Source organism: Microtus pennsylvanicus, chromosome X, assembly GCF_037038515.1.
Source record: "Microtus pennsylvanicus isolate mMicPen1 chromosome X, mMicPen1.hap1, whole genome shotgun sequence".
In the NCBI taxonomy this organism is placed as follows: domain Eukaryota; kingdom Metazoa; phylum Chordata; class Mammalia; order Rodentia; family Cricetidae; genus Microtus; species Microtus pennsylvanicus.
In genome coordinates, this window is record NC_134601.1 from 125,551,302 (window position 1) to 125,574,490 (window position 23,189).

Consider the following 23,189-nt stretch of genomic DNA (forward strand, 5'->3'; position numbering starts at 1 on the left):
GTGTGCAGTTTTCTCCTCGTACCCTTGTCTTACTGGCCAAATTCTCTCTCTCTCTCTCTCTCTCTCTCTCTCTCTCTCTCTCTCTCTCTCTCTCTCTCTCTCTGTGTGTGTGTGTGTGTGTGTGTGTGTGTGTTGAGTGATATGGGATAGCTAGGACATGCTTTTTCACAATGCTACCTGCTTTAGGTTTAGATGCAGATTTAAAGTTCCAGATAATTAGTATTCAGAGACAAATGCTTTAGGGTCTGAAGTACAGCATCTACAGAACATCATATATAAATGTCGCCACCTTTCTCTAGGCTGCCTTAATTTGAATCAGTGTGGAATGATCAGCTTTTGATTTTACTGTAAGAAATGATTTTAGGCACACATACAGGATAGATATATACTTTTAAAACTAACAAGCGGCAAGGTTAACAGTCTCAAAGAAAGAGTGTAACTGTTAAGAGGTACAATTTCAAGATTGCACTAATCGTATCCCTTGGGCTGTGTAAACCCAGGGGTCACTATTCTTGTAGAATTCTTAGTGCATTGAGCAATGCTCCTTTCTTTCCCTCTGGATACTCTGAAGTCAAATTTCCTGTCTCTAACACATTGACTTTATCCTGTCCCAGGCTTACTTCAGTGTTCCATCTGTGTACAAACAGGAAGCCATCTATCAAATGAGTGGATCCTTTTGGCAGGAGGAATTGGGAGGTTCTACTTTGAAAGACTGTAGGTGGCTAATTCGTTTCAACCAGGCATTGTCAAGTGAGAAAAAAAATGAGGGTTTTTAAAGTGCTCTTAGCCACAACAAACAGATGCTGGTATGAATGTAGAGGTAAAAGGAAACCTTTATGCACTGCTGGTGAGAATGTAAAGTAGTATATTCATTATGAAACTAAGTTTGGAGGTTCCTCAAAAAAATTAAAATCAGAAGTACAACATGATCCAGATGTCTCACTCCTGATCATGTACCCAAAGGACTCTATATCTTACCTTAGAGATACTTGCTTAGCTATATTTATTGCTATACTCTTTACAATAGCCAAGACAGAGAATCAGTCTACAGTTCCCTCTACAGATGAATGGATGAAAACTGTGGTACACACACATAATGGAATTTTATTCGGCCATAAAAAAATGGAGCCTTAACATGTGCTGGAAAATGGATAGGCCTGGAGATCATCAGAGTGAGTTAAATAAGCCAGACTCAGAAGACCCATTACCTTGTCCAATAGATACATATTAACACGTGATTTTGAAAAATAAAAGTAAGATTACTACCTAAAAGCAAAAAATAAATAAAGTGCACATTCACTCAGTTTTACCTATGAGAAGTGGCCAGAGATTTTCTCCCCTTGATATTCCTTTCTAAGATTTCCAGGAAATGTTTCTAAAGATTTTAAGGCCACACTTGTGTGAAAATTAATGATGGCTATACTTTGTACCATACATCTCACTTAGCAGTTAAATACAAGTCGAAAGAGCAAGTTTTAAGAAATAATAGAGACCATTTACAGACTGCTAAAGAACATTCCACAGACATATAGCTCAATTTTCGGTGTGTCTCTGTAATTAAATCCCTTTAATGTTTATACGTTTGACAAGGAAAAAAATTTTCAACTTCACCCCACCCCTTCTGTGAAATCTTATAACGCTATTAGACCATAAAACGTAGCAGGAGGACTTTTTACTGGGCACTGCTAACGGACTGGTCTAGAAAAATATAGCTAACACATTTATGTTATCATTGACTTCTGTAAGAAATTGTGTATATTAACATTAAAGAAGGCAGTCTCTATGCTGACAGTTGATGTGGAATGCTAAGCAATTTCCAATGTGAGGTGGATGTTAATGCAGAAGAGAGACATGCGGTACTGTATTTGATCTTTGGTCTAGGAGGCTTTTAGGTCGTAGGTGTGCTTTCGGCACTTACTTCAGTCTTCGGCTTTCTTATTTCAATAAGACTGTAAGTCAGTAAAAAGGTCATAGTCTGAGAAGCATCAAATGACCCTATCACTAGGAAAAAGTGGGTCAGCAAGTCTTTCCAGGCAAAAATCTTCTGCTATTCCTTGATAATGTAATTTCCCTACCTACTCTAGCCTTCCTCCTCCCAAAGTACTTAGGAGAGCTGTGAACTGAGTAAACAGGTGGAAAATAAGAGCATATTCTCATAATTTACTGAAATTGTGTTCTATCAAGCCACTATGAGCACTAAATTTCACAGTGGCATTGTCTCTTGTACACACATGGCCATACAAGAACATAATAAAATCCTAAAACTCATCTGATGGATTCTATTTTCTTTATTTTTTCAAGAGAGCAAAGGAGTCTCTGGAGTAAGGAGCTACCGTGAAACCACCACAGTACTGGGTACTTGATTGACATGCCTCCAGTCCAATGCCAGCGCCTCCCACATTGCCTCCATGCTATTGATACTTCTGCACAAAAACTGGCATAGAAATCAGAGGATTAGCACCATATCCCACCTCAGTTTTGGACACACAGGGCAACACACCTTTTTCAATGCTCTTTGTGAATGCAGTTGAAAGGGCCTCCTGTCCAGAGTTAAGGATTAACAAACAAAATGTTGCATACAGAATTGGCAGTGATTGGGGATGGATTGATGTTATTTGTTAGGAGGTTAGCCTGGATTCGGCATCAGTGAACCTCTGAATGACCTGTCTGCATCTTTTGGCTAGTTCCTTTTTCTTCCTCTAGATTTGTCAAAGAATTCTTCTCTATGCAATAAAGTGAATTCTCTTCTCAACCATGTTTAATCAAACTACCCTCTCTAACTTCTTTCCTATAATGGCCCAATCTTAAATTTTTATTTATTTTTGACTTACTCTATTTTCATACACTTATATGTAAACATTGAAATAACAATGACTTTGTCTCTTTTTTAACCAACCATACAGCAATTGGAAGGCTGATTGGTATCATGCAGAAGCCCAGGAACTGTTTGTGAATGGATTGATGGATGACTAAGTAAATGTTTGAATGTGGTTCTTTCAAAAGAGGTGTGCCAGGTGTGTGGTAAGCATAGTCAGGACTTCAGCCAGCATGGCAATGGCTGTGGTACTTGAAGTTTCAAATAACAAACTGAGGGCTTATCAAAAAAAAAAAAGAAAGGGAGAATACATTCTTGGTTTTTAGAATTGAGATGGTCTCTAACTGGAGAAAATTAACTGGAGTGAGACGGAGCTAGTACTAAAGAACAAAATAAAACCAAGGGGCGGAGATGGTGGCCTTCAAAAGGAAAAGGGAACCTGTGGCTCTAGATTTAGAGAAAGTATATGCTAAGCCCGTGTGGGAGGTTCAAAGAGAGACAAGGTGAAGCCAGCCATGTCTTTTAATTTTACAAGCTGACTTGACGTTTACTTGTCAACATCCCTGGAACAGTTGCAGTGAGTAGGCTAAGATGGGACAGATCCCAATTGTAAGCTAGAGTCACTTTTTCCTCATCTATGGATCTACATTATAAATCAAGCACTTTGAAAATCTAATTTCTCATTCCGAAGTGGTCCAACACCAGGACATCCCATTTATCTCTATCTCATACTTAACTATAGTTTGGGGTAACTATAGTTTGGAACCAAAGAAAGACACTGATGACTCCAAACTGGAAGTGCCTGTTGAGGAAAAAAGGGTTAGGGATTGTTTTTTTGCGTGTTTAGGTGGCTCCACATGGAGCACTTCTGTCAGCCACAGTGATTTCTTTGACAAAAGATATGAATCAGAAATAAAAGCTAAAATCCCACCGAAGACCTGCTCCTTTCCAAACCAAACCTGTGAGCTAGAAATGCCTGCTGACATCTGTCACCTTCACACTCAAAAGAAATGAAATCCAATCAGATCATTAACTCTAACACGATATAGTAAAACTGTGGAAAACTTCATTTTAGGAGAATAATTTTTAGAAATGTAGGATATTATCCAACTTCTTTTTGTCTACCTGTAGGAATATAAGAATGTTGCAGTTAAAAAAATTGTAACTTAATGAAAGTAGAAAAACAGATTCAACTTTTCTAGTTTCAAAGAAAATCTATATGTATTCTTTAAAGGAAATTAAAGAAAAATATGTGGCCTAATGTCGACACACCGTGTTTCCAAATTTCTGGAAATAGTGTTCCAAGGTGATGATAATTGTAGTATCTGGTTTCTCAAAATATATTTGAGTCAATAAAATAGATCTCAGTACATATTTTTTTAATTTAGTAAAGTCAATTAATCCATCATAAAATGAGATCTGTACAATTGAGGTTCATGCTACTGTGACAACTGTAGGACACTTTTTAATAATTTGCAATAACTCAAATTTCAGTGAGTTTTGAAAGAGGAATGGATCTATTACAAGGAAGTGCACAAGTGAACCTGGGAGAAGGTCCAGGGACCTCATTGATGTTTGATCAAAAAAAGAATTTTAATCATTGTTACATTCAAATCATCTCACCTCCTCCATTCTAATATGTCTATGGGTCATTTCTTTTCACAGCTTAGTTAGAATTAATTACTAAACTATGTTGACGTGAAAAAGAAAGATAAGACATTGATTCAGAGTAGGTTTTAAGTAAATATTTAAATATAAATTTAAATTTACTTAGAAAACCTCCAGGGGGACTAGAAATGATGACATAAAATAATGGTAAGAGAAAATGAACCCACTGATTGTCTTCCCTGAATATCAGTCTAACTTCTAAATTCTGTAGCTTTCAATCAGTTCTTTCTTTTGTCCTTGTTACTTAAACAATCATTTAGCCAATACTTCTGGGATAATTTAACATAGGACATGATGTCCCTTGGCTTGTTATAAATGGCTGGTGATCACTGTCTTCTCAATAAAATGTCTTGTGTTATCTTTATGTGGTATCTGTTAGTGATCAAAAATAAAATTCAAGGAATCCTAGGCTTCTTGAAAGAGGACATAGTTTGTGAGAGCCATGATGACTGAATGTTTATCCTGAACTCACAGTAGTACTTCCAGCTTATCTCATTCATAAAGAATGAAATTATCTTAGCTCGTTACCAAAACCAAAAGAACTCATAGCTGGGCCTTGTCCTCTTTGTGAGATATGCTAGATTCATCAGTGCCATTGTCTTCCTGTGAAATTTACAGCTTCTCCTGTAGCCATACTAAAATAATAAAGCTTGTGGATGTTATCTCCATCTCCCACAGCTGGGATTTCTGGGTTTCTGTCTGTGAATAAGCATTTCAGTGTGGTCACAAGGTGGAGGAAATAGCACAAGCGCTATTTCCCAAGTACAGTTGCCAAGAGTGAGCTAATTGTAACTCTCCATCCCATACAATGCATCTCAAAATTTCAAACACAGGCCATTCTGCACTGATCTACCTTTATATGAAAACAGTGTGCTTTCATTTGTACAATTTCTGTGTCTAAATACATCAGGAATAAGATTTAAAATTATGTCACAAGATTAACAAAGCATCAAGCCATCATTTTCTGATCTGTTACTTTACAGCTATTAAACCCAAACTTGAACATTTAAACCATGTTAAGTGAATATATAATTGAAGCTGTTACACTGTTTTGGGGAAACTTCTGTTAAATATTTTGAGAATAATTTGTTCTGAATAAATTAATAAGATTAAGTGGTTTTAAATTTGTTTTTCGGGGCTGGAGAGATGGCTCAGTGGTTGAGAGCACTATCTGTTCTTCCAGAGGGCCTGAGTTCAATTCCCAGCAACCACATGGTGGCTCCAAACCACCTGTGGAGAGATTTGGCGCCCTCCTCTGGCATGTGGGTATAAATGGAAGCAGAAAGTTGTATACATAATAAATAAATCTTTTTTTAAAAAAAAGAACAAATAACCAAAAGAGAAAATAAATAAATTTGTTTTTCAAGTTTACTAAGACAGGAATTACAAATGTATTTCATTTCACAGATTGGATCCTAACTAGTTGGTAAAGGCAAATCTGGATTAGCAAAAAGAGTGTTGCAACTGGATGGTGTTTTCTGCAGACACAAGTCAGGCAGACATATAAGACCTATATTTGCCATCCTTGCAAACAGTAGGAAGAAGAATTAAAGTTTAAGGTGTATGCATTAGTCTTTTAAAAATAGCATTTAAGTAAAAGGCCAAATGAATGCCATTTTATTTATCCTGTAGGTCAATGCATCACGTCAAGAAGCCAAATTGACAGAAGAATGTGATCTTCTCATTGAAATCATTCAGCAAAGACGACAAATTATTGGAACGAAGATTAAAGAAGGAAAGGTATGATTTCCTGAGCAGAAGATTTTATATTTCCCACCTGGAGAATATATACTTCCATGCACACCTGCACCTTTGAAAATATAAAATCATACACTCTGTATTTTCCATAATTTCTTCTTAAGTATCTGCCTTAGTTTGTTTTGTGTGGCTATGATAAAGCATCTGACACAGAGTACTGTATAAAGTAAAGAGGATTATTTGGTACATAGTTCTGGTGATTGAAAGTTCTGAATAGCATTGAACTGTGTTTGGTAAGTGCCCCAGTCCGTCTCTAACCAAGACCTTAGAAATTTTTTGGAAATCATCCACATAATCCTGAACAACTTTACCTCCTCAACATCCTTAACCTAGATATCTACAAAGTTTCTTTTGTATGGAAGGTAACATATTCAAAGATTCCCAAGGTACAACATGGACCTCACTGAGAGCCCATATTCTGATTGCAATGATACTTCAACATAACTCTCCAGCAAACATGCTTACCTTTACATAGATGAGGCTTGAATTTCTTGGCGGGGAGTTCCCCTTATGAGATATAGGATAGTGGTAAAAGATATTCCAGTTTTAGCCATGTTGGTATGTAGAATTCATTCTTTGAAGCACTCCCTTCACTCCAAACATGCACCATTAATAGAATTAGAATAAAAGGGGCAGAGTGAAATGAGGGAACTATTTGCACAGAGCAGAAATGGGTCAAAAGTACAGTGTTACAACTGTGGCTCAAGGCACAGGCTTGGTCAAGAAGTGCAGCTGCAGTTCCAATGTCTGTGGCTAAAAACACGCTTGAAGTTTTACTAAAACGATCTAGAATTGCTTTGGATCTGATGGAGGGCAGAAACCAGACTCGCACCTGAGTGCCATGGGCTGTAGAACATTTCTCATTCATTGTAAGGGACTAGAAAAGATTATTGCCAATGTCTGCCTGACATCATAGCTTTTTTGGCAAATTTCAGTTCTGGGATTTTGAAACATATCGGTTGTTTAGTGTGCTTGTGCCCCACTTATTCTGATATCACATAAGACAGGTGCCCCAGAGTCAGAGAGCTAGGACAGGATCCCAGAGTGTGGAGCCCACAGGCCAGGTTAGGTGAAGGCAATGTAAAACCATTAGAATAGACTGAGTAGGAAAGTGCTAGGTGTTATCTTCAGCTTCTTCTTTTTAAAACTGAAATGCTAAGCTCGGTTCCAAAGCAAACAAAGAAAACTTCAGCTTCTAAAGCCACAGCCAACAAAACCGGCAGCATTATCTTACCTCAAGTGTGATTAGTTTTGCAAGAGAATAAGCAAAAGACTTGAAAAGAAACAGCTCCGAAATTTTTTTTAAAAGAATGATTTTCATTTTAAAAGAGCAAGAAACGTGTGAAACCACAGAGAAAGAAGAAACATTATGGAATGTGATAAACGAGCAGTTTTGCAGGTAAACACATGGACAACAGTTTTGGCCTCCACTTGGAGAGTTCCATAAATATAGGAAGGGACAAAGGTGTCTGAGTGACATTCAAGCATGGCAGATGTCCATGGTCTCAAAGATGAACCCAGATTGGTGTTTTAAATGCTAGTCCTGGCCATACTAGCGATTCATCACCTGGAGATTTAAAAACATTCGTTGCTTGTTAAAATGCAAATTACTGCAGCTCTGCCAATTACAGCTCATTAACTAGAATATTGGAGGATGTGCCCAGACATCTAGCGTTTTACTTTGAAAGATTCCCCAGTTGATTCCTCTGCATACAGTGTTTGAGAATCTCTGATGCCATTGTATACTGACCTATAATTAAAAGTATGCCCTAAATGGTTATCTCTAGAACATTCTTGCAGCTTCACAGGATGCTCTCATTTCCTTTTGTTTCAATACATACACAATTTAGCATTTTTTTCTTTCTTGTCTTTGTATGTCACTTTTAATTTCCAATATCCTGGTAGAGGAGGGAGAAAAAAGATGAAACTGAAGATCAGTCATTGTCACATTTGTAAAACATGTGGCCTCTACTTCACATATCCAAAGGATAATACAGTGGCATGTAATACATCCGAAAGAATATTTTGACATCATTTTCTTTTGTTAGAATTGTATCAAACATCTTCAAATTGGCCATGTAATTTAAATTATTCTTTACGTTGTATGATTAAATATCCCATTTGTTTGGTTTGTTGTAGGGACTATTTTTCCTTCTGGAGTTTTCCCTTTTTCTGACAGTTTCTAATGGATGTTTTATAACATCCTGAATTAGACTGGATGGATGCCTTGGCCTTGCCTCTATATATAATGCCAGAAGTTCTGTTCTATTTGGTGCAAAATGGTGTTATTTTATTTGACTAAGGTACACAGTTATCCCGATAGGAAAAAGAACAACCATTATAATGAATGATGTATTTTTACCATGCTTGAGATCACATACTCCTGGCTGCCAAGATTGGACATTTCATTCTGACTCATTATTTTCATGGATTCTTCTTAACCTTGCCTGAAATCTTGGACCTGCCACCTCTCAGTTCAGCTTTAGTTTCCTTTGTTTGCTAGAGTACAGACTTGGAAGTAGACAATCCCTAGAGGCCTACAGATCTGACATATCCTTCCTTCCTTTGCTTCAAGATTCAAGTTGTCCTGGGATGATAATGATGGCTTGGAGAAAGCAGAAATTTTTTGGAGTTAGCAGGAATTCTGGAGGGAGCCTGAGCCTGCCTTGTCTGTAAGACAGATTAGCCAGGAGTCCTCCCTACCCTTTCACCCAAGGTTATTTTCCACTCCAGAATTAGAAAGCCAGCCAAAAGCTGCCCCTTGCATAGATATGGGCAGTAGGCATGAGGTGATTTCAATTACTGGTCTAAATTTAACTTGCCTTCTGGCCGGAGGGCTCCAGCTCACAGCACATTTCAAACACCAAAGCCACGGTCAAATGGACTTATCTTGGCCTGCCTAAGAGGTTATGGTCAATTACATTTGAGGGTCGTTTTCAAGCAAGACAGCATCAGGAACTGGAATGGAGGTTGTGAAACAAGTGTGTGTTTTATCCCAAATGGGAAATGGTTATCAAAATAGTTATTACTTATCAAGTGAGCACAAAGTGCCTGGAAATGATGTTTATGGTGAGAGGAAATGGTCCAGCTGTGCTTTTTTTGGCTTTCTCTCATCAGTTCAATAGGAAAAATATTAATCAATGGGAAAAATGTTCCCTTTCTGTTAATTTAATCCACCAGTTTTAGAAGTATGGAAAATAGGACTACTTAAATACTTTTATGTCACAACTTCATTACATGGATTATAAAACTTTTTTAGAAAATGATCTTTTTTTTTTTTTACTTAAGCCTCAAATTTACACTTACAGAAATGCTTTTGCTTCCTAATGGCACAGCTGAAAATCTAAGCTGGAGAAAGTTCCAGGGCTCCCTAAGGTCCCGGAGTAATTATATAGAATAGTAGAGGGAATAGACCCAGTGACCCTCTGTCATTTGCCACTGGACACCGCCTTCTTTCCCATCAACAGGGAAGTAATTAGCAATTCTTCGTAAAACAAATTTCCGATGCTTCTCCTTGGAGACAGAGTTTACATTCCGTAATTGAGCCTTCCTGATTTCTACCTTTCTCTGCTTAGAGGTAACAAACAGAACACGTAGCTCAGAAAGTTTTGACCTCGCACCCTCTTCACGAGTGAGCCTTGAGTGTAACCACGCCTGCCATGTTTCTTTTGTTCTAGGTGATGAGGCTCCGCAAACTAGCTCAGCAGATTGCAAACTGTAAACAATGCATTGAAAGGTCGGCATCACTCATATCCCAAGCGGAACACTCTCTGAAGGAGAATGACCATGCCCGGTTTCTACAGACAGCAAAAAATATCACTGAGAGGTGAGTGCAGGGACAGGTAGGATGTTTCCTGCCTGGCGCGCTTGTGTCTGGGTGTGACTGGTTGGCCTTGCCCTCAACAGACTTTTTTTTATCTCATTTTCAAGGTTGAATACCAGAGAGAATAAAGCCTGAGGCTGTTTTGCTACAGCTAAGGACACTTACTTCCCTTTGAAGTAACAAACCCTTTCACAGCCTAGAGTTCAAGGTCTTCATTGCAGCTGCTGTTCACCAGTTAGAAGAAGATCAGCCAGTCTGTGTGTGCAGAGCAGGGTACAGAAACAGCCTTCGTTGTGATTCTCAAACTTGATCTTATCATAGCCTTGGTAACAAAGAATGGAAATGCAGGCAAAAAAAAGGCAGCTTATCTTCCAGTCCTTTTGTCTAAAGAAAACAACTGCACAGGTGCTGTTCTCTGTTTGCCTTAGGTTTTTTACTTTACTTGGCTGAGAAGGTTGACGTCACCTGAAAAGGCCAGGACTGATTCACTCGGGAGAGAAAGGACGAGCAGCCAACCTCCCACTGCTTTCTTCTCAAATAGCCTCTATTCCTAGGGAGGAAACCCAGAAATGATGTTGCTTGTGTAGTCAGCTCATTGGTAAGATGAGCGAAGATGAGTCTTCTCTTAGTATATTAATTTATTCAGCATAGAAATTACTCATTTCTCTTAGCATAGATTCATGTCATAAATCCAGTGGGTTCAAAGAGAAACACTCGGCTGGCCTGAATAAACGGCATCTCTAGAAAACACCAAACACCTTTATTCTCCATTGATTCTAATTTTCAACTGCCCTTTATACCAAACTCTATCAGAATTGTATTACTGAAAAACCCCAAAGAACTCATTCCTCCTGGCCTCTATCCTAGAGCAGAGACTGCCACACTGTTCCGAGAAGTAAACTATTTTCAGCTTTGCCAGCTCTAAAGGATCTAGCACAGTTACTTACTGCTGCCCGCGTAGCTCCACATTAGCCAGAGGGAACAAGTGGGTGTGGCTGTGTGCCAAGGAAACCATTCACAAAATAATCTGCAGGTGTTCCCTGACCAACCCGTGGTGTTAATGGGGAAACATGCTCACCATCTTAAGGCTTAAATTTCTTCAAAGGAGTAGAAAGAAAACTAACACTTACAGGTGCTTGCTTGGGTCAGACTCCATTTTCCCCATTCTCTAAGAGTATACAGTATTTTCATAACCCTGGTCTCCTACTGGTCTGCCAGCTTCACTGTTTTCTTCTTATATTTGAGAAAAAAAATCCTTTTGCAGCTAATTAGCTACTTATCTCCCATAAAAGACACGAATAATGGGCTGCCCTTAAGACACTCTCCTCCCTTTTGCAAGAAAGTCAGTTTTCTTTACTTGTGGTGTCCTAGATTTCAAGTCCAATTTCTTATTCTATATGCTCCTTTAAAAAAGTAAAACTTAAACACCACTGCTTTCCAATGTACTCAATACTCTCTACAGATGGTTTACACCCAGGTAAGTGATCCCCACTGGCGTCTGAGAGTCCATTTCTCTGTTTTTGAATTAGGACATATCCAGATGAAACAGCAACCATAAATGGCATTCCATGCCAACCCTTACAAATTCAACTGAATGAGTCCGAATAAATTTGCATCTAACTGGCAGAGAAAGTGACCAGTTACAATTAGAGCAGGTGGGGACCTGTATTTGAAGGATAGCACATGCCCCTTGTGCATACACACGCACACTGCCCCCCTTTGATCCTTGTCCCATTATTTTATCTTGTACCATCATCAGGAAAGGAAGGGTGACTTGTATCAGTTTCCATAAAGAACATGCTCTTGTCAAGTAGAAATACAGAAAACCTGTAAACATTCATTGGCAGACATTTGTGCCTCAGTTTCCACTGTCTCATCCCTTAATTGGAGATGAGTGGTATCAATCACCTAGATGTTCTGAAGGAATACTTACCTATGTCAGTTTTACTTCTGAAACCACCATTCAGGAGCAATTTTTTTACTTGGGAAATGTGCTCTTGGTAGCCATGCACATAATGATAACAATGCTGAAAATTCTTTAGAGTAACATAACAGACACTGGGGAAGTGCTAGCTGAATGGCTATCTTAATCCTTGGGTGTTTCAGTTGACCTCTCGTTTTACCTTTTCCATTGTACTGGCTACCTGCTTCTAGTCTGCAAGCTCTCACTTCAAATTCCTACAGTATGATTTCTGGGGTCTCTCTTCCAGTCTATCTGCTTTCGGTCTTGACACTTCAATATTTTACATCATTTTTATTCAAAATGTAGAACCTAGAACATACTTTCAATCATGCAGGCATTCCTAAAGTGAGAATGTGTTAATAAAACCATTCACAGAACAACCTGGTGCGTTCTATAAACTGAATCAAAATTGTATGAACATTTTTTTTTCAAATAAGAGACATTTAAATAAATCCACAGTGCAGCAAGAGTCCCAAGCCTTACGTTGTGGGAGATGTATCTCCTTTGGAATCAACTGCTTGGCTCTGTCCTAGTTACTTAGTTATTAATGGATAGAATCAGGGCTTCTCGTTAGCATTTCTGAGTCCAGTTTTGCATACCTGCTTCAAATATGCAGGAATCCAGCCATCTTGTTTTCACATGTCTGACATGGGTGAATTACTTAATCTATACACAGTGTATTTATTTGTAGTTATTCCTACAAAATAGAGTTGTTGTAAGCATAAAATAAATACAGAAATAAAAACAGCCCAGCTCTTGCCACAAGGTTAATAGGCAACAAAATCTCTACTTTCCTGTTCCCTGCACAGCTCCATATATGATGTAAAGCACATTGTTTTCAAGCTGCCATTGATGTGATTACATAGTGTCCTTTTGGGGGATATGTTAATTGAGCAGAAGCAGTCAATAAATCCAGGCATAAGAAACTTCATGCACTCTTTTCAAGGAATCTAAAATTACTTTTAGCAACAACAGGATGCTAAGAAAGTTCCTTCAGAATGGAATGTTCAGATCACCTAGAAGTTTCTCTACTGTGAGGTGATTCCTTTATTTTTTTTACCAGCACAGATGGCTCAAGGATCTGCCAGGCTTTTCTGAAAACAGAAAGAGAAGAATTCCAGTTGGCAACTTTGTAGATGTTACTTGGGTCTAAGAGTCAGAGCATATCCAATGTGTGGGTTTTGAAATGCTATCTGCAGGGTGTTGATAAGTTAATAGATGTTATAACAACACTACATTTCCAGGGCCAAATATTTTTGGGTAATCTGGAGCTGACCAAAGTTGAACACATTCTGTTTCTGTGGTACCTTGATGTTTTTGACCACGGTGGTGTGTGGTGTTTGGCAAAGGCCGATGAAGTGTGTCCCTCTGGACATATCCACCTTCTGGAATACTGGCCCTGAGTGATTAACAACTGAGTGTTCTGTAGATTAGAGATACCAAGGCACAGAAAGACATGTAGGAGTAATGAATAATGGACAGTCCCTCTACACACACACACACACACACACACACACACACACACACGGGCACACATATACACAGAGTGAGGGGTGATGATAGATTAAAAAAAGTAAGAAAAAGCCTAGAACTCACAACCCCCAATGGATGTTGGCATCATAAAAAAACCAGAAGATGGACAACAAGGATTTGGGGGGGAAACATGCCCTAAAATGTTGAGTTTGGCAGATTTCCCTTTACCTTTCACTCCAGTTGAGGATTTGAAATTTTAGCCAAAGATAAGTATCTCTCCTTCCACCAAGGAAAGAAAACCTGCAGGTGTTAAAAAGCTGCAGTAATGTCTGAAAATTTCTTCTGTCAGTCTTTGCCTCCCAGGCTAGGCACTATCTTCCTTCTGCTTCCCACTCAAAGTTCCCATGTCAAAATGGTAGGAGCATTTACGATGTCATTTGAAAAAAGATACATTTTACTTTATTCTTTGTTGACCCCTGAAACCATGCAAATTTGGGAACACAATCTATATTGGATGTGTCTGGACAAAGAGGCTTCTGCCTCCAAGAAGGGAACTTATAAAGCCAGATTATCTGTCTTCAGAGCAGTCTCATCAATTGATACAAGATCTGGATTGCAAGGAAGTCTAACGGAAAGGCTATTGTAAATTTGGTACTTGCTTCCTATTAACTTGGCCCAGTTCTCCCAGTTTGGGATTATGAGACAGAACTCATTGAGTTTTTTTTTTAATTTTATTTTGAAATATTTTTACGGCATGCAAATGGTACTAGGTCATTCCTTTGAAGTTTTCTGCATTGATGCAAATATTTTGGACTCTTCAGTATATGGCACACTTTAAGGGCTTCATAAATATTTGGTGAATATTGGTTAAAGGTAAAGTTTAATTAGCTGTATCCACCCAGCTACATTAGCTGTTGTAAGTATCAATAATTAATTCAAGTCCCTTCAATGTCATATTTAGTCAAAAATTTGAAACAAAGCTCTTATTCAGTCTTTGTGAACTAATCAGGTGACATTGCATTGTCTACAATACTTTTTACACTTGAATATTTCATTTATCCAGTTTACATTGTCTTAGACTTTTCATCCTATTAGTAATCGGATTAAGACATTGCAGTTTAAACAATTTCCTGTGTTCCCTAGATAACACTGACCTATTGCCAGAGCTACAGCTAGAGAAACTGTATTGGCGGTCATTTTACATGTGTATTCTCTTTTATTGTCATGAAATTCACATAAAGTCAAATTAACTGGTTAAAGAGTACAACTCAATAGCTATGCCTATTCTGAATATTTTATAGGAATAGACCATATGATTCTTTACCTTTTGTCCCTATTTTTTTAATACAAAGTTTGCATGGTTCATCCATATTTTAGCATGTGTAATCCTCCATTCCTTTTTGTGGCTGTGTACTATTTCCATTAGATGCGCAGACCCCTAGGTGTGACTTTTATGGCCAAGATAGGTTCTTTGTAAAAACCCAAAGCTTCAAGAGTTACTAAAATCCACAAGAGTACATAGTGATTAGGATAACTTGCTGGAATCTAAATTTTCTCATGAAATGAAAGAGTACACACCGAAGTCCTCCTGATTGTTACCACCTAGCTCTGAGATCTTGTGCAAATGAGCATCAGTGCTCTTTACAAGAAAACAAGTAACTAGATTTATAGCTAAGTCATTTCAACATTGTTGGTTTTTTTTTTGCAAAAATAAAAACATAGTCTCCTAATGTTTATGGAACTCAACAAAAAACTTGAAGCACATCAAGATTAAAGCCTAGCATTATTTTTTATGCTCAAAAGGAGAGTTCTTCACGCCATGGTTTTCTTGGTTTTAAGATAATTACTTGCATTTTGAAATCCATTAGAATGCTCTGCTGTTTGTAACTGAACTTTCCAAATCAATTCAAAAGCCCATAGGAAATAGACACATATACCTTGCTTTATAGTTTATGTATGGGAGCTCTCACCAGAAAACATGAGTGTTGAGAAGAAATTGTGTGCCTACTGGGGAAATTTGTGAGAAAACTTATGAATATTTTCCATGGCATCTGCTGGGAATATGGTGCAAAAAATAAATGAATAGAAGAAGAAGAAAAGAGAGCCAGACAAAACCCCCTTTTAATGTTTATTTTAGAGAGAGGCTAGTAATTGATTAAACTAATCCAATATCTGGAAACATTCTTTTTTAATCTTCACTTTGCCTTTTATGCAGTTTGAAATTTGGGAGACTTCCCTTTGAAGTGGAGCAGGGGCGAGTCTGAAAGGAACAAACAGTTTCCCAGACAGATGTGTGAAGAACTGCCTGGAGCTATGTGCTTCTTGCTGGGGTTAGATGTGACTGGGCCAGGCTGTTAAATACACAGCAACATGAAATATGAATATTCTTTTGCTTCCATGGGGAATTTTTCCAATAGTATAAAGGAAGGGGGTACTGTATTATTTCTCCCACCTCCTTGGCTTTTTCTGTAAGTTTGCTTTGTGTTAGTGTACTAGGCCGTTCAGAGATGGTATTTTTTTAAAGGCCTGATATGTCTTTTCCTTTTATTTTTTTTCTCATGTCTTCACCGTGATGATAAAAGCCACCTCGACATTCCTTAAAACAGTGTTTTGTTTAAATTACAGAGTCTCCATGGCAACTGCATCATCCCAGGTCCTAATTCCTGAAATCAACCTCAATGACACATTTGACACTTTTGCCTTAGATTTTTCTCGGGAGAAGAAACTGCTAGAATGTCTGGATTACCTTACAGGTATTGTCTTACTGTCTTTTTTTGTTCTGTCTAGCGTACATTCAGTGACACAAGTACTTTGCCACTAGACCAATTATTCTCTAAAAAGCAAATGTGTGCTTCAAGCTTTGAAATGCTACCTAATAGTTCTATAAATGATTCATGTACACTTTATGCTGTTTTAACCCAAATAACACAGACTAAGTACAAATTGGGGCAAGAAAATAAAGAGAATCCTGATTGCTCAATGTGTCCCTACCACCATTTTTCTGACTCTCAACATGGAGATGGCCAAAGGACTAGCACTGCAGGCCATCAAAAATATGTAAATATTCCATGGGGCATCTGACTCTCATAGTAGTACATTGATTATGGAGAAACAAAAGCAACTTAACTATCTGGCCATATATACCTCTCTAGTTCTTTGTAGCTGAGATCTTATCTTAGTTGTCACAGTATCAAATTTTGGAAAAACATTGTAATCCTCATTTTAGAAATGGTAAATTTTAGTTATGTTGAAGCTCAGCTAGAAAGGGAGTGTGAACAATTAGAATCTGGCTTAGTTCTGTAGGAACTGTGCAGATCCATGCACTTTCTAGTAAAAAACTGGATTTCATGTTGCTCTGGCAAATGTCACATAAATCATATCGCATTTCCAGATGCCACACTTTGACCCAATGCTTGCTTTCTACTTGGCTTTCCTCTCCCTTACTTTTCTCCTTCCCTTCTTCCTTCCTTTTCTCTCTCCCTCCCTTTTCTTCATTCCTTCATTCCATTCTTTCTGGCTTAGAAAACAATGAGGGAAACAAACAGGAAGAAAAGAAAAATTGTGGCTACTCATATTCCTAGTAGTAAGTCTTAATCTTTCCTTTGCTGTTAGCCTTTGCAGCAGGAACTGGGCTCATTGGTTGGTAGAAAGAATGAGGACCATTTGGACAGAGTTATTTATGTTAGTCAAAACCACCAGGACCTGTGACTTCAGGAAAGCACTGTGTATACAGTGAAGCCAGATGTGCCCTGTACTTAGGACATAGAGCCTTCCAGAAACCACATCCCTAACTGAGCATGGTATCAGTTTCTCAACTCCTAACCAGTATGTGCATGTTTGTGGGAGAGTGGTTGGGAGGGTGGAGTTGAAGAGAGGGAACATTGTGTAGCATTAGTTTGTATAGTGTGTGGCTAGAAAGCAAGGAGTTACCTAGTCCTCAATTTTTTTTTCCTGTGAGACCCCCAGCTGTTCCCTTTTTGCCTTTATTCTGCATGTGCAAGAAGAGTGAGATATCCCACAAAATATCTTCTTATCTTGTACAATTCTCTCTTTCAAATGTATGGTAGAAGAAAGAATTTGACTCATAATGCATTTACGCTAAGAAACCAAACTTGGTTTCAAATACTTATGGATAAGATGTCTCGTTTCTTCAGCTTTTGATTTTGAGATTTGTCTAAACTACTACCATCTAGTAGAACTTTCTGTAGTGATAGAATTGTTCTATATCCACAACAGCCAGCATATTAGTTATTAAAACCTTTAAATGTGTGTAGTGAGATGTCATTTTTGTAAAAAATTGAGCTGAATATAATTAGAAGTTAAACAGCTCCACGGTGCTCATAGCTACTGTATCACTATCCACATTTTTCTTTTCTGCCCTGACATCTTCATGTATTGTCTTTTCACAACATGAATACTCTATAAGTATCATGCTGGAGTTATATTCAAAAATACAGGAGAAAAGAGGGAATAATGTTAAAAAAAACTTGGCCTGCAAAGTATGGCCTTGTTTATCATAAAACCAAAAGTCTTGCTCGAAAGACCTACCTAGCAAATTTTCACTTAAGTCTTTTAGACCCAATGTCACAGGCTCATTTCCAAGACCAGAGGAAACTAGAAAATTAAATATTTGCCCAGAAACATGGTCTTGCTGTACCAAGTAATTTTGATGTACTTGTCTTGTCAACAAGAATGTGTCTTCATTTCCCAACAATTAATAGTATGTTCAAAAGAGATATCCATTTACGTTTTTCTGTAGGAACATGAACTCATTGACTAAAATGGAACATGCATGCCATATGTCATATGTCATCACAATGGCCGCTTATGCCAAACTAAAGGCCATATCAGGTACCTGCAAATTTGCCTTTTGAGTCATCAACCCCAAAAATCAGACCATTTCTGGACATAACATCAATCCTGGCCATAACATACAATGCTTGGCTGATACTTCCAAGTCCAAATAGCTTATCTTATATTTATAAGCAGGAAACAAAGTGTTTGTGGCATGTTAGTTCGCCATTCCTTGTGTAGTGTTTGTGATGAAGGCAAGAAAATAACAGTTCTGGTACTGATTGTGTGGGTATTTAAATTGGCGCATGCTGCAGTTTTCATTTACAGAAAATTAGGAATTGACTTTGCAGGACAAACCTATTGGGTTTACAATCAAAACAGGGTTAGCCTGCCTGGCTGTGCAAACAAGATCTTTTTCCCCTATGACTTGCCTCTAAGTGGTATGTCAAGTTAATAACCCATAGAGGTGACATTTCCTTCCTGATTGCAGCTACTGCCATGTGTCTCATAGCCACTTGCCTATTCTGAACTTATATTTTCTATTTAATCACATATTGCCATGAAGACAGCAAAATCTCTTTTCTTTCCACAATAGTTGATGGAGAAAGAATTCAATTAACTATTTAAATTATGAAAGATTAAGTTGTTTTTCACTGATTCATACAGGGATGATGCTATGGAAACAATGACCACACAGACAAAAACAAGCATGCTTTATGACACAGCTGGACCTGCATGGAATGCATCTCCTGATTGGTGTCACTAATTCATGCATATTCAAGTCTCACCACGCAAAACTAAATTTCACATGTGGGCTCTTCAGAAGACAGATGTTCAAACACACATTTCCAGAAAAAAAATGTTTGAAGGGTTATAATGAATGCTTATCTATTTCTTTCCTATTTACTTGTTTCTCATTTGTGGATATAATTTTAAGATGGGAATCTACTATATAACCCAGGCTATGCTCATCCTCACATCCTCCCTGTCCCTGCCTTCCAAGTATTGAGATTATAAATGTAAACCTTCAGACCCACCTGAGCCCTTTTTGTCTTTATGGAGAGTCTTTGTGAAATTCAGTAACAGGCAGAGCTTCTCATGACTTGTCCTAAATATCTTTTCAGGTGGCAAAGTGAAGACAAAGAGGAATTTTTAATTTACCATTCATATAAATGTTCTCCGCCCCACCCCCTGTTTCTTTACAATTCACCAGTTCTAATCAGAAACTAATCTAGAAAGAGGTCCTGAGTAAATTGGGAGCATGGGGACTTTGGGGGAGGGCTGAAGAGGGAGGGGAGAGGCAGGGAGGGGAGCAGAAAAAAAATGTAGCGCTCAATAAAAAAATCACTTAAAAAAAAAGAAACCTGAAAAAAAAAAGATCTATGCAATGGTGTAAGTAAAAGTTGTTCTAAATCCATAGAATGCAAACACACCTCTCACTTTGAAGTTCAGCTCCAGGACACAGAAGAGTGTAAAGTAAAGCTGTGATTCAGTTCTCTAAACCGCAGACTGGTAAACTTCAATGGAAAATGGCCAGATGTCTTAGGCTTTGTAACTACTCAGCTTTGCTCCTGTGCGGAAATAGCCATAGACAGATAATATGTGAATGAATCAAGGCTGGATTCCAATAAAACTTTATTTACAAAATTAACTGATGAGGGCTGGAAAGGTGGCTCAGTGGTTAAGAACAACTAACTGCTCTTCCACGTAACCAAAGTTTGATTTCTAGCACACATATAGTTTTTCAATATTGTCTGTAACTCCCATACTAGGGAATCTTATTCCCTCTTTTGGTTTTCATAAGGACTACACAAACATGATGTATGGACATACATGCAGGCAAAATATATACATATATAAAATAAAATAATAAAAATATAATTATAGTTTGCTGAGCTCTCCTTTAAAATATTATTGCCAATACAAAACACTTGTAGCCTTGTATTTTCTTATTTATTCTACTTATTAAATGACTTATGGAAATTAATTCAGTGTAAGTCGTTTAGAAATCATTGTTGTTTTAATATGATTTAAATTTCTCAGGTGTTGATTATGTTAAAACAAATAAAGCAAAGGGCTTCTGTGGTGATAAAGGTAACCAAATGCAAGCATTCGTGATTTTCTTAGTATATAAAAATGCATTTCTAAGAGGACTGTTTGTTAATTGTGATATTTTTAATTAAACATATCACCTGCAAAATAAAAAGTGAAAAGAATAAAATAGGAGTGCACCAATAATTTTAGCAAGGTATCAAATAGCTAAAAAAAATTTCAGTTGTTTAGTTGATTTGCTATGGGATAACAAACAATGATATTTTTCAAAGATCTGCTATCATGTACATAAGTGGGTTTCAGGCCAAATCTGTCCCTGTGCCTATGTTGTAAATTCAGTTTTACTAGAGTATGGCCATATTCATTTATGAACAAATTATCTACGTATGCTCTCATGACACAATGGCAGGATTAAGTAGTTGCAATAACAACAGTCTGGCCTAAAATATCGAAAATTTCTACCATCTAGTCATTTATGGCTAAATTTTTCACCACTCGTCAAAGTGAATGGGATTATGAAAATTTGTCTTGGTTACTTTTTCTATAATGTGTTTCTCTTTACATACAAGAAGCTATTGTTTGCTTAGTCTCCTAAATATACTCTAATGATACATTGAGATAAAGTCTTATTTGCTGGCAGACTCTAGCCACACTGCTTACAAACAACAGACAAACAAATTCCAAAAGTATACAACTAAATGTTGTCTGAGGTTTTCTGTCCTACCCAGTTCCTGCAGTTGTTATGTCCCAAAAGAAAATCACAGAGGTCTATATCAATGATAAACTGATTGGCCCATTAGCTCAGGCTTCTTATTAACTCTTATAATTTATATTAATCCATTGTTCTTATCTATGTTATCCACATGGCTGGGTACCTTTTTCAGCAGGGTAATCACATCTTCCTTCTTCTGTGGTTGGGACAGGACTGGGGAGGTGTGGGCTTCATCCTTCCTAAAATTCTCCTGTTCTCCTTGTCCCCCCTCTGCTTCCTGCCTGGCTACTGGCCAATCTGTGTTTATTTAAAATTTAACTGATAGAATACAGAATTGTCCTGCACCAACTAAACACTTTGGAACTGAAATCCACATCTCTAGTATCACAGTCCTGATAGGCCAATTTAGGAATAATTTCTTTTACAGCTAAATATCTCCAGAATGTGTTCCAATGTTGTCTGCTGCTCTACTGACATGCATTCTTGATGCCCACAGCTCCCAACCCTCCCACAATTAGAGAAGAGCTCTGCACAGCTTCCTATGACACGATCACCGTTCACTGGACTTCAGATGATGAGTTCAGTGTGGTCTCCTATGAACTCCAGTACACCATATTCACTGGACAAGCCAATGTTGTTAGTGAGTATCACATGGCTGATTTACTTCTCAGTTTGATGACTGTTTTCAGGAAACCTGGATAAAGGAATGTAAACACTAAAGGTAGATAAAGAAGGAAAAATTATGATATTTATCGATTTCTTTTTCCTACTCAAGGAAGGGGAAATGTTCACTTATATTGAAGTAGTGAAAACAGCTGGTCAAACATCAATGGAAAATTACATGGATAAAGTACCTGAATATGTTGGTTGATGAAAAAAGCTAGTAACAACATATACAGAATAAATCCATTTATCAATTCATAACTTAAAGATCAAAATAATTTTGCTTAAAGGTGCATTATTAGAGGCTACAAATACAAATATTAATCAAGATGTTGATTATATCTTGAATGGGATATAGAAAGTGTCACTGGGAAGAAATAGATGATGAAACTATGAATACAGATGTCAGTAAAAATATTTGTCTTACAAACATGAGGAACAGAGTTTTGATCTGTAGTACACATGTAAAATAGCCAGGCATGGTGACATTTATCTGTAACTCAAGTATTGGGGAAGAATGAAGACAAGAAAATCAAGAGTTCAGTGGCCAACCAGTATAACCTAATCTGCCAGTCACAGATTCAATGAGGACTCTGGGCCAAAAAACAAAGTGAAGTTGGATAAATGAAGACACACAGTGTTGACCATGGAGTCCACATACACTTGCAGCTATGTGTACACACGTCCATACCCACACACAAAATATATTACATTATATATATTATATTGTATATATGTATGTATATGTGATGGTTCATAGGATGAACACCAATTTCTGGGTGGTAGTTAACATGCTTTAGTCATTTTATCATGCATTTAGTTTTATAAACTTTGTACATAATTGTTTCAGTTTTCAAAAAAGGGGGAAAAAGAATTTAGTAAAATGAGCAGTTAAAGAATGCCAAGTACCTGGTCCTATTCAGAGGTTGTTTAGGCCTGACACTTCAAATCTTAGTAAGTAGCACCTGCGAGGAAGAACTCGGTTTATCTGAAATGCAGGGGCCCTCCTCTGTCACTGTTGTTTGTTTGATATTTGACATTGTGAATGTTATGACCAACTCAAACAGCAATAGCTGCCCATAATGTTTAGAACAGAGTTGTGTAAGTTGAACTGAACAAATGGCAAAAGGCTAGAAGCAATCACTTTCCAGGAGAACAAATTTGAAATTTAGTTTCTTAGCTTCCATTTCTGTGATGAAGCACCATGACTAGGAGCAACTTGTGGAGGAAAGGGTTTATTTCATCTCACAGATTACACTTTTCCATTCAAGGAAGTCTTTGCAGGAAGTCAAGGCAGCAACTGATGCAGAGGCCATGGAGCAACACTTTTACAGGCTTGCTCTTCATTCACTCTTCCCGCCTTGTTTAGCATACTTTTTTTCCTTTTCTTTTTTTTTTTTTTTGGTTTTTCGAGACAGAATTTCTCTGTGTAGTTTTAGTGCCTGTCGCTCCTTGTGGTCTTGAACTC

At 37.6% G+C, this 23,189-nt stretch overlaps 1 protein-coding gene across 5 annotated transcripts in view; it reads left to right on the top strand.

The window, feature by feature from the left end:
- The window catches only part of Mid1 (midline 1), a 336,875-nt gene that overhangs the window by 288,567 nt on the left and 25,119 nt on the right, over nucleotides 1–23,189 (top strand). For all 5 annotated transcript variants that reach the window (XM_075957452.1, XM_075957453.1, XM_075957454.1 and 2 more), the window contains exons 4-7: nucleotides 6,116–6,223; nucleotides 9,919–10,067; nucleotides 16,126–16,253; nucleotides 21,555–21,698. In XM_075957452.1, the coding sequence (XP_075813567.1) occupies nucleotides 6,116–6,223; nucleotides 9,919–10,067; nucleotides 16,126–16,253; nucleotides 21,555–21,698 (529 nt within the window). The remainder of the gene's footprint in view (nucleotides 1–6,115; nucleotides 6,224–9,918; nucleotides 10,068–16,125; nucleotides 16,254–21,554; nucleotides 21,699–23,189) is intronic.